The 15,823-nt window shown below is 46.6% G+C and overlaps 1 protein-coding gene across 1 annotated transcript in view; it reads left to right on the top strand.

Annotated features, from left to right (window-relative positions):
* Window positions 1-423: 423 nt before the first annotated feature.
* Window positions 424-15,823, top strand: part of LOC137523103 (phospholipase A2 inhibitor and Ly6/PLAUR domain-containing protein-like) — a 43,951-nt gene continuing 28,551 nt past the window's right edge. The window contains exons 1-2 of the mRNA XM_068243320.1: window positions 424-545; window positions 7,307-7,423. Of these exons, the coding sequence (XP_068099421.1) occupies window positions 494-545; window positions 7,307-7,423 (169 nt within the window). The 5' untranslated portion in view covers window positions 424-493. The remainder of the gene's footprint in view (window positions 546-7,306; window positions 7,424-15,823) is intronic.

Raw genomic sequence — 15,823 nt, forward strand, 5'->3', positions numbered from 1 at the left:
GCTACCTTTTATAAGTGTGTGGGGGGGTCCTCCAGGAGGGAGTGTAGCCTGATTGGCTACCATGTGTCTGCTGACTGTGATGAAGAGGGTCAAAGTTTAGCCCAATGATGTAGTATAGGGGCGGGTCGAACTCGCATAACGTTCGCGTTTGGTCGCGAACGCGAACCACCGATGTTCGCGTGGATTAGTTTGCATGCAAACCGTTTGGGCCATCTCTAGTCTGGTGTCCACTGTCCAGTGTGTGCACAGGTTAGCTGCTGGGCTTCTATCACCAGCCTATAAGTCAGGTTCAGCGCTGTGGAATGTGGCAGACAATCACAGCTCGTCCTACTGACACACCTTACATTTCTGCTTTCTCTGCGTTTACCTCATTCCTGTACTAGTGATGACATCTGGTCTCCCCACCTCCCGCTGCTCTGTACAATATACCTCACCTGCTCTGGGCCCACGTCATTGTCCTGTGTGAGCAGAGCTGCAGGCTGAGCAGGTCAGCATGAGATGGGTTCTGGGCACTACTCTGCTGCTCTCTGTCTATCTGGGTACAGGTAAGTCATTTACTAAACTCAAATACTGAAATCCACATGAGGAAGAGAACGCATACATACCGTATTACATCTTATCTTGATGAGAACCTTGTGTTCTCAGGAATATAAAGTGTAACTCTAGAAAAAAATAATATGATTTTTAATAACCTGGTAGGAGTAGAGTCGATCTTTGATATTATGGTGAACACATATCTCTGTGCTTCTGTGCAGCTCTATCTATCTATCTATCTATCTATCTATCTATCTATCTATCTATCTATCTATCTAATTATCTCTCTACCTATCTATCTGTATTTCTGTCTGTCTTGTCTAGTCTAGTCTGCCTGTCTGTCTATCTATCTATTTATCTAATATATTTTCTTTCTTTTTCTTTCTTTCTTTCTTTCTTTCTTTCTTTCTTTCTTTCTTTCTTTCTTTCTTTCTTTCTTTCTTTCTTTCTTTCTTTCTTTCTTTCTTTCTTTCTTTCTTTCTTTCTTTCTTTCTTTCTTTGCATCTTCTCTCTCTCTCTCTCTCTCTCTCTCTCTCTCTCTCTCTCATCAGTCTATCTATCTATCTATCTATCTATCTATCTATCTATCTATCTATCTATCTATCTATCTAAAGTTAGAGAAACCGAGAGCCCAATATAGTGTAGTATGTTCAGCATAAAATTAGTAAAGATAATCAGGGCTAAGAAGTCGCTCTTTGTAGATCAGAAAAGTGGTAGATCACCCCTCCACCAGGGGTGGACACGGTACAGCAAACGGGGAACAGAGGTGCCAGCAGGATAAAAATGGATAAAACCTTTAAAATTTGCTTGGAGGAAGCGGTGGAGTTACCTCCTTAACCACTTTACCCCCACGCATACTAATTTCTCCGTCCCTTTTTCCATCCTTTAACCCCCAGGGACGGAGAAATCCGTACTTTGCGCACTCTCGCCGCTGCCCGTGCTCCCGCTCGTAAACACGCCGCCCGCCCCTAGTAAACACGTCGCCGCCCGCTCGCCCGGAGATCAATGAACGGGAAAATCCATTCCCGTTTGTTGATCTAAGCCCCGCAATGATCCGCTGCTCTCCGATGGGCAGCGCGATCATTGTGATCTTACCCAGCCTCCAAGTACTTCCTCCAAGCTTCCGGAAGGACGCTTGGAGGTCGCATTAAAACAAAAAGTTACTGTGGCCATCTTGTGGCCAAATAGTAAAACTACACCCTAAACATTTTTCCCATACAAATAAATTACTTTTACACAAAAAATTAACTCATTACCTCCCACACTCCCAATTTTTTTTTTTTTTGTAATAAAAAAAAAATTAAAAAATGTACAATAAAAAAAAATACATAAATAGTTACCCTAGGGACTGAACTTTTTAAATATTTATATCAGGAGGGTACAACGCTGTTACTTTATAAACTACGGGCTTGTAATTAGGGATGGACGCAAAACTGAAAAAAAATGCACCTTTATTTCCAAATAAAATATTGGCGCCAAACATTGTGATAGGGACATAATTTAAACGGTTTTATAACTGGGACAAAAGGGCAAATACATTTCATAGGTTTTAATTACAGTAGCATGCATTATTTAAAAACTATAATGGCTGAAAACTGAAAAATAATTAATTTTTTTCCCACATTTTTCCTATTTTCCCATTAAAACACATTTAGAATAAAATAATTCTTGGCATAATGTCCCACCTAAAGAAAGCCTAATTGGTGGCGGAAAAAACAAGATATAGTTCATTTCATTGTGAAAAATAATAATAAAGTTATAGACGAATGAATGGAAGGAGCGCTGAAAGGTGAAAATTGCTCTGGTGGTCAGGGGGTAAAACCCCTCAGTGGTGAAGTGGTTAAAGCAGACACGAAAGACTGTCTGTATAATAATAATCGCCCACACTGAGGAGCTACTCCTGCTACTGCTGAAATTCTGTTTGTCCCCACTTTTATTGCCTGATGAAGCGGGCTGGGCCTGCAAAACGCGTTGCATTTTTGGGGTACCATATAATAAATGTGATTACTATTATACAGACAGTATTTTGTGTCTGCTTTCTTGAGGCTAGTCCACCGCTTCCTCCAAGCAAATTTTAAAGGTTTTATCCACTTTTACCCTGCTGGTGCCTCTGTTCTCCTTTTGCTGATCTATCTATCTATCTATCTATCTATCTATCTATCTATCTTTCTTTCTTTCTTTTGAAATAGGTTTTATGTAGTTCCGTTAGACAAACATTTGTAGCGTAGAGAGTTTTGCCTGTTAAGGTTCTCATTTATCTGATGGTGTATTTAAGAAACCTAATCATGTTTATCAGTGTATGTATGACTCATGACTCAGTATGTCCAAATCCAGAACTCTCAGAAAGTAAATTATCCCTTCACATTTACTCTGTATAACACAGGACTCACAAACAAATCAACTTACAAACAATCTCCCAGAACTGACCCTGTGTGTAAGAAGGGGACAGTCTGTATATATTCATTTTCTGTCCCCAGATGAGTATCATAGTTTTTTGTTGCGCTCCCAGCATGGTATGATGATTGTGCAGGTCGCTTAGTAACTTGTTGGACGGGTTTTCCTGCCCTCTGGGATGTGTCTGTCTCTGATCCCGCTGCATTCCTTCCTCACACTTACACACTTTTATACCATTTTTTAACCAAAATACTTGTAAAGTAACTTCTGATCAGTAAGGCAGTTTTGTTGTATAAGGCCTAGATCACACTACAAAATGCAATTACTAAGCGTTCAGCGATTGCGATTTTGCAAGGCTATTTTCAGAGCGTTTTTGCACATTCCGTTAAGAAAAATCACTCTGAAAATTGTACAGGCAGCACTTTTTCGACTTTCTCAAAATCAGAACCCTGCAGTGAGAACACCCTCATAGGGTGACACTGCTGTAGCGATTTAACGATCGCTGGTGATCAGCAAACTGAGTGCAATTGTTCACAGTGTAAACCAGCAGGGAGCACGATGGTGTAGTGGTCAGCGCTCTCGCCTTGCAGTGCTGGGTCCCCGGTTCATATCCCAGCCAGGTCAACATCTGCAAGGAGCTTGTATGTTCTCCCCGTGTATTTGTGGGTTTCCTGTGGGCACTCCAGTTTCCTTCCACATCCCAAAAACATACAGATAAGTTAATTGGCTTCCATATAAATTGGCCCTAGACTATGATGCATACACTGCTGAGTACCGATTTCCGAGTAGTCTTTATTTTGGGGGGGATTGTCATGTTTTGCATTCACTGATTGGCCAAATACACCAGAGTTGCCTCTGCACTCCCTGATTGGTCCAATGCTTTCGAGTTCTGTGATTGGGCTACAATTACCGAGTTGTGGTAATGAAGTATTTCTGCAGAAATACGATTTCTGATTTCCATTTTCCGATTTCCAAGGAGTCTTTCTTTGGTCCTTTTTTGCATTCTCTGATTGGCCAAATACTTCCAAGTTCAGTGATTGGGCTGAAATTACTGCAATTCAGTATTTCCGAAGAAATCTGATTTCCAATCGAAAATGCTGAATCGGAATGAGCATCCCTACTTTTAATCCAATTACTGTATTTAAGGATGACTCTATTGTTCCCAGAGCTGTTACTGAATAACCTTTTCCCCCCTAATTATCTTTGATTATCTGTTGACGCAATAAGAGGAGTTAATTTGAGTGTTTAAAGTTTCTGCACTTAATAACTACTGAAAGGCAAAACATTTTTTATGTTATTCCCATTGATTGCTCTGTTTAACCTTTTTGGGACCGGCCGCCTACCCCCCCTTAAGGACCAGGCATTTTGCGCAGGAGGGGGGTGTGCGCGTTTGGGGGGGTCAGGCGGTCGGATCCCGTCTGTGGCTGCCTGAATTTGTGTCCCCCCATGGTGGCCTGGGCCTCCCTTCTGCCAGCAGCCTTCAGGCCTTACCTTCCAGGCTCCAGCGATGAGCCGCACAGGACCCTCTTCTCTGGCCGGCATCTCCGTTCTGTCTGACGATCAGTTCCGGGTCGCGGCTTGATGACGTCATCAAGCCAGGACCCGGCGCTGACGTCAGACGGAGCGGAGATGCCAGCCAGAGCGGAGGGGGTGCCGATCATCGCGGGAACAGCAGGGAGGTGAGTGGATCCTCTTCTTTTCCCCCCTGCCGCCACAGCTGTCAAACTGATCACTGCGATCCGACGGCGATCGTAGTGATCACGTGATCAGCAGCCATACGCGATGGCTGCTGATCACTCGTGGGAGATGTCGCCTGTCATATGACAGCTTAATCTCCCCCTCCGGGTACGGACGATCGCGTCGGAAGCGGAAATTGCGGGCCGGCGTAGATTCTACGCCGCATCAGGTTAGAACAGCCACAAGTGCGGCGTAGAATCTAATGCACTCGGTCCCGAAAAGGTTAAGGACACTGTATAGAACTATTGTTATAATTTAGCATTCATGTTGCGTTGACATCTACCGCAGCACTTCACCACAAGTACCAAGTCCGGAGATGTGACTTCTCTAATGACGAAGACCTGTAGTGAAAGACACTTCTCTTCTTATTAAAGGGTACCTGAAATAACCCAACATGATGAGATGAACATGTGTATGTACAACAAGGCTGTGTTCATTTTTTCTTTTGTTCCCACTGTAAGGGTTAACAATCCATGGTCCTTATTCAATTCACTTTTTCTCCTAAGTTTTCTCCTAGGAGGTAACTTTTCATCTTCTGTTAAAAACAATGTTCTCTGTAGTTACACTTCAGTATCTCTTACTGACAACTAATTAGTACTGATATAACTCCGTTTAGCTAAAGGCTTGTACACACGTGCAACTTTTCTTCATGATCAAGTCGACGACATGACTCACCACACAACCAAGCGGTTGCACAACTTGTATTTTCTGCACACATATTTTCTGCACACCAACCAAATGAATGACCAACTCACTCACTTGCATACTGTGCACGCCATAGAACAATGGACTGAGCAATATATGGCCGCATTCAAAACAAGTACAAGTCATTGAAACTACTTGTACATGTGGCCAACTGTATGATATCAGCCTAATAATATGATGTGAGTTGATCTGCTGGTTGGATCGGGCGTTTTGTTAAAAAATGCGTGCAGCATGCGTTTGCGGATCGCACTGTGTGAACATCAGTGCAGTCTATGCACTTTCTGATGTCCTGCGTGTCGGTCTCCTGCACACGTTGCCGAAATCCAGACGGCAAAGCGTGCAGTGTGAACGGGACCTTAATGGAGTTATCAGGCAATATCAAGAAAATAAGCGCTACTTACCTTAGGCTTCCTCCAGCCCTAATCTCCCAGCATGTCCCTCGCAGCAGCTCTGCAGTCAGCGGTTCGCCGCCGCTGCCTCCCGGTCTCCGGCGATGACGTCAGGCAGACCTCCAGGTCGGCCTGTACTGCACCTGCACAAGCGGCGCTGTCAATCACCGCCATGTAGACCGGAGCGTACTGCGCTCTGGTCCACGTGGCGTCCAAGTGCAGCCTGTTTAAAATAATAATCCTGGGTGGCCTTTTCCACTGCTGTGTTCCGATTTAAAAAAAAACGCAAACGCGCGTCTTTTCGATTATGATGCGTTTTGCATTTCAATGTAAAGTATAGGAACGCATGAAAAACGCTTTGCGTTTTGTATCGATTTAACCACTAGTATTTATTTTTCAAAAATCAAGACACTTGCCAATCAGAAAAATGCACACAAAATGCACATCAAAATTGATTTTGCAGTGGAAAAGGACCCTGTGCAGCTGCAGTTCCTGAATCATCCACTGAACTGATTTGGTTCAGTGTGATGAGTCGGTTCACTCGATTCACAGGATAGACCTGGCTCAAATCACCAAACCAATCACTCATGAACCGGACATCGCTAAAACCTCCTAGTAAGCTCAGAAGTAATGGCTACCACCTGTATAACCCCAGTTAAGGCCTAGTGCACACCAGAGCGGTTCTGCTGCGGTTTGCGATCCGCTTGCGGGTGCGGATCCGCTAGGGTAATGTATTTCAATGGGCTGGTGCACACCAGAGTGGGAGGCGTTTTGCAGAAATGCATACTCCCAGGCTGCTACAGATTTTGGATTGCGGAGGCGTTTCTGCCTCAATGTTAAGTATAGGAAAAACGCAAACCGCTCTAAAAAACGGCACTTCAGAGCGGTTTTGCAGGCGTTTTTGTTACAGAAGCTGTTCAGTAACCGCTTTACTGTAACAATACATGAAATCTACTACACCAAAAACGCTTCACAAAACCGCAAAATGCTAGCTGAAACGCTGCAGAAAAAGAAGAAAAAGCGTTTCAAAATCTGCTAGCATTTTGCGGATCTGCTAGCGGTTTTTGGTGTGCACCAGGCCTGCGAAAAGCAAAGGGTGAAAAGCGTGCACTGAAATGCTCATAGGCTTGGAGGAGTGTTTATTTATCTTTGTGTGTGTCAGAGTGGTGCAACTAAATATTTTGAATTAAAAAAAATGTTTGGTTTGGGTCCGCTTGAACCATTTCATTTTTTCTTTTTTTATCAAGTCTTATAGTCCTTGTTTGGACTATGAGACTTGATGAAAAAAAAAAATGGTCTGCTTAGGAAAAGGACTTTTGATACAATTTGTGATCTCGGTTTATTTTCATTTCAGGTTTGCTTTAAATGTGCCAGTCAAACCAGCAGAGGGAGCTAACAGCTAAACAATAATCAGGATTGTTGCCAGTGTGTTCGCTGTGCATGATGTTATTTTGTTTCCAGCACATCACAGATAGTCAGGGGCGGTTTTAGGTAAAAGGTTTCCCTACTATTGAATGACTCACCTCGGTATCTCTTCTCGTCTTTAGGACAGGCAGTGAAATGTCTGCAGTGCACCAGTTACGATGACATCGGATGCAGTGTGAGCCCCACAGACTGCCTGTCCTCATCAGATGTCTGTGCCACAACGATAGTCCGCAACAGAGGTAATGACTCATTACAGTCCGGAGGTGGCAATGAACGTTCACACTGGTTTTATGCATACACCGATGACGAGAGTTACTGAATTTAGCCAATAATATGTACATAAATTGAGCCCTACTTATAAAGTGGAGATATGAAAAAAAATACCTCCCTTTCTTTGTTTTATACTTGAGTACCACTAGTGTTGGGCGAACAGTGTTCGCCACTGTTCGGGTTCTGCAGAACATCACCCTGTTCGGGTGATGTTCGAGTTCGGCCGAACACCTGACGGTGCTCGGCCAAACCGTTCGGCCATATGGCCGAACTAAGAGCGCATGGCCGAACGTTCCCCGAACGTTCGGCTAGCGCTGTGATTGGCCGAACGGGTCACGTGGTTCGGACCCGAACGCGCTCTGATTGGCCGAACGGTCACGTGGTTCGGGTAAATAAATACCCGAACCACGTCATATCTCCGCCATTTGTCTGTGGGTTTAGCTTTGGGTAGGCAGGCAGGGTAGTTCGCGCTCCAGCCACGCTAGCCAGGGTCCCACCTGTCATTGTGTCACTGCTGGGAACAGTAGTACACCGCTTGCTCAGCCACACTATATAGCATTCTGTTTACTGCCACTCTGTGTACCTCGCTCAGCCACACTATATAGCATTCTGTTTACTGCCACTCTGTGTCTGCTGGGAATAGTAGTACACCGCTTGCTCAGCCACACTATATAGCATTCTGTTTACTGCCACTCTGTGTACCTCGCTCAGCCACACTATATAGCATTCTGTTTACTGCCACTCTGTGTCTGCTGGGAATAGTGGTACACCGCTCGCTCAGCCACACTATATAGCATTCTGTTCACTGTTCTGTGTCTGCTTGGAATAGTGGTACACCGCTCGCTCAGCCACACTATATAGCATTCTGTTTACTGTTCTGTGTCTGCTGGGAATAGTGGTACACCGCTCGCTCAGCCACACTATATAGCATTCTGTTTACTGTTCTGTGTCTGCTGGGAATAGTGGTACACCGCTCGCTCAGACACACTATATAGCATTCTGTTCACTGTTCTGTGTCTGCTGGGAATAGTGGTACACCGCTCGCTCAGCCACACTATATAGCATTCTGTTCACTGTTCTGTGTCTGCTGGGAATAGTGGTACACCGCTCGCTCAGCCACACTATATAGCATTCTGTTTACTGTTCTGTGTCTGCTGGGAATAGTGGTACACCGCTCGCTCATCCACACTATATAGCATTCTGTTCACTGTTCTGTGTCTGCTGGGAATAGTGGTACACCGCTCGCTCAGCCACACTATATAGCATTCTGTTCACTGTTCTGTGTCTGCTGGGAATAGTGGTACACCGCTCGCTCAGCCACACTATATAGCATTCTGTTCACTGTTCTGTGTCTGCTGGGAATAGTGGTACACCGCTCGCTCAGCCACACTATATAGCATTCTGTTTACTGTTCTGTGTCTGCTGGGAATAGTGGTACACCGCTCGCTCAGCCACACTATATAGCATTCTGTTTACTGTTCTGTGTCTGCTGGGAATAGTGGTACACCGCTCGCTCAGCCACACTATATAGCATTCTGTTTACTGTTCTGTGTCTGCTGGGAACAGTAGTACACCGCTCGCTCAGCCAGAGTATATAGCATTGTGTTTACTGCCACTCTGTGTACACCGCTCAGCCAGACTATATACCATTGTTTACTGACACTCTGTGTACACCGCTCAGCCAGACTATATACCATTGTTTACTGACACTCTGTGTACACCGCTCAGCCAGACTATATACCATTGTTTACTGCCACTCTGATTCTGCTGGGAACAGTAGTACACCGCTCGCTCAGCCAGACTATATAGCATTGTGTTTACTGCCACTCTGTGTACACCGCTCAGCCAGACTATATACCATTGTTTACTGACACTCTGTGTACACCGCTCAGCCAGACTATATACCATTGTTTACTGCCACTCTGATTCTGCTGGGAACAGTAGTACACCGCTCGCTCAGCCAGACTATATACCATTGTTTACTGACACTCTGTGTACACCGCTCAGCCAGACTATATACCATTGTTTACTGCCACTCTGATTCTGCTGGGAACAGTAGTACACCGCTCGCTCAGCCAGACTATATACCATTGTTTACTGACACTCTGTGTACACCGCTCAGCCAGACTATATACCATTGTTTACTGCCACTCTGATTCTGCTGGGAACAGTAGTACACCGCTCGCTCAGCCAGACTATATAGCATTGTGTTTACTGCCACTCTGTGTACACCGCTCAGCCACACTATATAGCATTGCGTACTCTGCCAGTCAGTGTGTATATTGCTGGGATCAGTAATACTCCACTCACCGTCAACCACTATATGAGCTCAACATGAGTTCCCCAGAGACCTCCGCTGTGAGCAGCACTCCCAACAACAGCAACAGCCAACGCCCCACGCAAGCTATAACATCCACCCCAGCAGCCAGTGGTCAGCAGCAGCCCTCCCCGGAGGAGAACGTTGTGTCCATCAGTCCGTCGCCAGAGCGATTAATGAGGGCTGCCATTGAGGAGATGATGGGGCCTGATGTGGAGGAGGAGGTCTGGCTCAGGCCAGCATCCCAAGTTAATGTTGAGGACGATGAGGGGTCTGTGTCTGGGGATGTTGGGGTGGCAGAGGTGGTGGGTGGGTCAGACTCAGGAGAAGAGTTGTATGATGAGGATGATGATCGGGACCATCTGTATGTGCCTCAGAGTCCGACCCCGGAAAACATGTTGTATCGTGTGTTTAGGTACTAAAATCTGCGTTCCCTCCCAGTAGTGTTGGGCGAACAGTGTTTGCCACTGTTCGGGTTCTGCAGAACATCACCCTGTTCGGGGTGACTATATAGCAGACTATATAGCATTGTGTTTAATGCCACTCTGTGTACACGGCTCAGCCACACTATATAGCATTGTGTTTACTTCCACTCTGTGTCTGCTGGGAACAGTAGTACACCGCTCACCCGCCACTGTATAGCATTGTGCTCTGTGTCACTGCTGACAATAGTGGTACACCGCTCACCCACCACTGTATAGCATTTCTGTACTGCCACTGTACTGCTGCCAGTCAGCGTGTACTTTAAGGATAAGTGAAATGAGGAAGAAATCCGGTGAAAGAGGGATGGGCAAGGGAAGAGGTGTTTCCCCTGACGGTTCACGTACAGGCCACAGGGGAGCACCCAAGAAAACCCACTCAATACTGCCCATGTTGTCCAGGACAACAACCCTCACAGATCCAAAAGAACAGGACCAGATAATTACTTGGATGACCTCTCAAGCGTCCAGCAGTGGGTTAAGCAGCACCAGCACATCACGCACGAGGTCCGAGTCCTCAGCCAGTTAAAGTCTGGGCTTTCTTTGAAGACTGCACTGAGGATGTTACCATGGCGATTTGCAAGGTGTGCAAGACCCGCCTGAGCAGGGGGAAAAGTATTAACAACCTCTCCACCACCAGCATGAGCCGCCACATTCTATCCAAACATCCCACTCTGTGGGCAAACGCGGCAGGACAGGGTACCACCAGCAACACTGCCTCCCTTGGGTTCACCAGACTCACCACCAGACCCGCCTCAGCAGCAGCAGTAGCCCAGCCATTGCGTGGTTCACAACATTCACAAACATCAGACGATGCTGACACTGTCACTTTCCGGACTAGTGCTCTTGAGGTCTCCCAGTGTTCATCAAACACAACAACCAACAGCCCTTCGGTGTGCAGCGCTACGGTTGAGTTGTCTGTCTCTGAGATGTTTGAGCACAAGAGGAAATTGCCAGCAAATGACCCCCGGGCCGTGGCAGTAACAGCCAGCCAGCATAGCCAAGCTTCTGGCCTGCGAAATGCTGCCATATCGAGTGGTGGAGACAAACAGCTTCAAGGGCATGATGTCAGTGGCCATCCCACGTTACGTGGTTCCCAGCCGCTACCACTTTGCGCGCTCTGCAGTGCCTGAGTTGCATGAGCACGTGGTCAGCTAAATAACCCGAAGCTTGAAGAATGCCGTTGCCTGCAAGGTTCACCTCACCACTGACACCTGGACGAGTGCGTTCGGCCAGGGTCGATACATCTCCCTTACCGCGCACTGGGGGAACCTTGTGGAGCCTGGCAGCGATTCCTCACCTGCTACGGCGCGGGTGTTGCCCACGCCGCAAACAGCTGGATAACAACAGCAGCACCTACCTCTCTGACTCCTTCTCCTCCAACGCATCTCAAAGCTGTACCTCATCCGGAAATGCTAACCCAGCACCAGCAGCAGTAGGATCGTGGAAGCAGTGCAGCACAGCTGTTGGCATGCGTCAGCAAGCGTTGCTGAAGCTGATCTGCCTTGGGGATAAGCAGCACACAGGGGAGGAAATTTGGAGGGGAATAAAGGAACAGACGGATTTGTGGCTGGCACCGCTGGACCTGAAACCGGGCATGAAGCTAGACACCTGGCACGAACTGGCAATGTACGCAATAGAGGTGCTGGCTTGCCCGGCAGCCAGCGTTATGTCGGAACGCTGTTTCAGTGCTGCCGGAGGCATCATCACAGATCGGCGTATCCGCCTCTCCACAGAAAATGCAGACCGTCTGACTCAAATTAAAATGAATCAATCCTGGATTGGAAACGACTACGCAACACTCCTGGACCCCAACCAAGTAACATGACCGATGAACATCTGGGATGGTTTAGCGTTTCCGGTCCCTGTTTATTGAACCTCTCATCTGTATTACATTTATGACTGCATGGCGGCAAAAAGCATTGCTGCTATATCCGCACGCTTTTTGTCCTCATGCAAGGCCTGGGTTGTTGTGTCTCACAAAGCGTGGCCTTCTCCTCCTGCGCCTCCTCCTGTTCCATCACGTGTGCTGCTGCTGCTGCTGCTGGGTTACCGTTGCCGGTCCCTGTTTATGGAACCTCTTATCTTTATTACATTTATGACTACATGGCGGTACAAAGCATGCTATCCGCACGCTTTTTGTCCTCATGCAAGGCCTGGGTTGTTGTGTCTCACAAAGCGTGGCCTTCTCCTCCTGCGCCTCCTCCTGTTCCATCACGTGTGCTGCTGCTGCTGCTGCTGCTGGGTTAGCGTTGCCGCGTGGTCCCTGTTTATTGAACCTCTTATCTTTATTACATTTATGACTACATGGCGGTACAAAGCATGCTATCCGCACGCTTTTTGTCCTCATGCAAGGCCTGGGTTGTTGTGTCTCACAAAGCGTGGCCTTCTCCTCCTGCGCCTCCTCCTGTTCCATCACGTGTGCTGCTGCTGGGTTAGCGTTGCCGCGTGGTCCCTGTTTATTGAACCACTTATCTTTATTACATTTATGACTGCATGGTGGTACAAAGCATGCTATCCGCACGCTTCTTGTCCTCATGCAAGGCCTGGGTTGTTGTGTCTCAAAGCGTGGCCTTCTCCTCCTGCGCCACCCTCCTCCTGTTCCATCACGTGTGCTGCTGCTGGGTTAGCATTACCGGTCCCTTTTCCTGGAACCTCTTATATGTATTACATTTATGACTGCATGCCGACAAAAAGCATGTTACCTGTGCAAAGAAAACAGACATTTCCCGCATTTAAAAGACAGTTTTCCCTTTGAAACTTTAAAATCGATTTTCTCAAAAACTATAAGCTCTTTTTGCTAAATTTTTTTTCCTCTTGTACCCACTCCCAAGGTGCACATACCCTGTAAATTTGGGGTATGTAGCATGTAAGGAGGCTTTACAAACCACAAAAGTTCGGGTCCCCATTGACTTCCATTATGTTCGGAGTTCGGGTCGAACACCCGAACATCGCGGCCATGTTCGGCCTGTTCGGCCCGAACCCGAACATCTAGATGTTCGCCCAACACTAAGTACCACCAGTCTCTGGTAAAGGCCTGCATCTGGTCGGGTATCCGCGGGTACCAATGGGTTACCCGAAATGCGTTTTTGATTTTAATCAGGTTGCGAGTCGGGTGTGGGTAGCGGGTCTGCGGATGCAGGTCAGGTGCAGATACCAAATTCCCCAGAAAGCTGGTTGTGGGTCAGTTGCGGGTATTGGGGCTGCAGGTGAGGGTCGGGTGCAGGTACCAGATTCACCAGAAAGCGGGGCGTGTGCAAGTAGCAGGGCTGCAGTTGCGGGTCGGGTGCGGGTCTGAAAAATGATACCCGCGCAGGCGTCCAGTCTCTGGCCTCATAAAGACCAGAAACTGTTGGTAAAAAAAAAAACAGAGCTGACAGACATCACGCCGCACAGACCCGTTGCTAGGCCCGGGCCGCCCATGACGCCAAGTGAGGAGACTTCCAAAGACTGTGGAAGTGTGGGTTTCTGCTGCCCCCCGTGTCAGCCGCCTGGCAGTTCACCTGGGTGCCCCCTGGCTACTACACAAGACCTCAGATCAGCTGCGACCCACAGCACCACGCTAAAAGGAGGAGAGCATTTCCCGCCATAGTGGCACATTACAGGAAGTACTTACTTCCTGTATATGCACCTTTACCAGGGGAACTGCTTTCCTCCCTACAGGAAGTACTTACTTCCTGTATATGCACCGTTACCAGGGGAACCACTCTCCTCCCTTCACACTGAAGGGAGGAAAGCAGTTCCCCTGGTAAAGGTGCATATACAGGAAGTAAGTACTTTCTGTAATGTGCCACTACGGCGGGAGACGCTCTCCTCCTTTCAGTGCAGAGCTGCGGGGCGCTGCTGATCTGAGGTCTATAGTAGCGAGGAGGGAGACCAGGGCAGACTTGCTATCCTGAAGGAGGCGGGGAGGGAAGGATGGCCATGCTGGCTACCTATCGGGGGAACCTACCTGGCTAACTTATCCTGTGTGCAACTATACTGTATACCTATACTGGGGGCAATTATTTTGGCTAACCTATACTGGGGGCAACTATACAGCTCGCCAGAAACATACCAATACATACACGGCTTTATTTACTACTAGCTGGATGCCCGGCGTTGCCCGGGTATGTATTTGGCTAGTGTTGGCTCTGCCCACTTTTCCTAACCCTAACACACAATTACTTAATGACCAAGTATGTGAGCTTTGCGGTCTTTGGCATCAATAATTTGCAATTAAATAAAATTAATCTGATTGGATGTGGCTCCACCCCAATCACCCAATGGCCAACTGTACCAGGTTCAGATGATTAACAGTGCAAGAATGGCAGCAATTAAATATTCCCCTTAAAAATCAATAGGTGGATTTTGATTGGCTTTTATAAGCTCCACCCACTTTTCTGAATATTAATCCCAGTCACCCAGTGACCAACTGTGCAAAGTTTGAGAACCCTGCCATTAACAGTGTAAGAATGGCTGCAGTTTACATTTGCGCAATGAAATTTGTACTTTTCTCCACCCACTGATTTCCTGACATTGTTCAGGTATGTATTTGGCTGGTGTTGGCTCCGCCTACTATTTCTAACCCTAACACACAATTACTCAATAACCAAGTTTGTGAGCTTTGCGGTGTTTGGCATCAATAATTTGCATTGAGATTAAACAAATCTGATTGGCTGTTTGTGGCTCTACCCCTTTGTCTGAATTTAACCCCAGTCACCCAATGACCAACTGTACCAGGTTTAAGGCTTGTGCCATTAACAGTGCAAGAATGGTAGCAATTACATATTCCCTCTTGAAAATCAATAGGTGAATTTTGATTGCCTTTTGTAGGCTCCACCCACTTTTCTGAATATTAACCCCAGTCACCCAGTAACCAACTGTGCAAAGTTTGAGAACCCTACCATTAACAGTGTAAGAATGGCTGCAGTTTACATTTTCCAGTGAAATGTGTATTTGTCTTCGCCCCTTTTTGGTTATGGGAATAAAAAGTATCCTATACTTTATTCCAGGTAATGTACTATGTGTGTGCCAAATTTCATTCAAATCCGTTCAGCCATTTTTGCATGATCGAGTAACAAACATCCAAACATCCAAACATCCAAACTTTCCCATTTATTATATTAGTAGGATAAATGTTCTGTTATATTTGTCTGACTTACAAGTCAGACCAGTAACCAACTGTGCAAAGTTTGAGAACCCTACCATTAACAGTGTAAGAATGGCTGCTGTTTACATTTTCCCAGTAAAATTTGTATTTGTCTCCGCCCACTTATGACCCGGCGTTGCCCGCTTATGTATTTGGCTGGTGTTGGCTGTGCCCGTTTTTTTCCTAACCCTAACGCACAATTAATCAATTACTCAATTACCAAGTGTGTGAGCTTTGCGGTGTTTGGCATTAATAATTTGCATTGGAATATACCAAATCTAATTGGCTGTTTGTGGCTCCACCACCTTTCTGAAATTGAACCCTAGTCACCCAATGATCAACTGTACCAGGTTTGAGGCTTGTGCCATTAACAGTCTAAGAATGGCAGCAATGTAAATATTCCCCGAGGTAATGATCTAACCGTGCGCTCCTCTATTTGCTC

Source organism: Hyperolius riggenbachi, chromosome 6 (assembly GCF_040937935.1).
Source record: "Hyperolius riggenbachi isolate aHypRig1 chromosome 6, aHypRig1.pri, whole genome shotgun sequence".
NCBI classification, from domain to species: Eukaryota; Metazoa; Chordata; class Amphibia; order Anura; family Hyperoliidae; genus Hyperolius; species Hyperolius riggenbachi.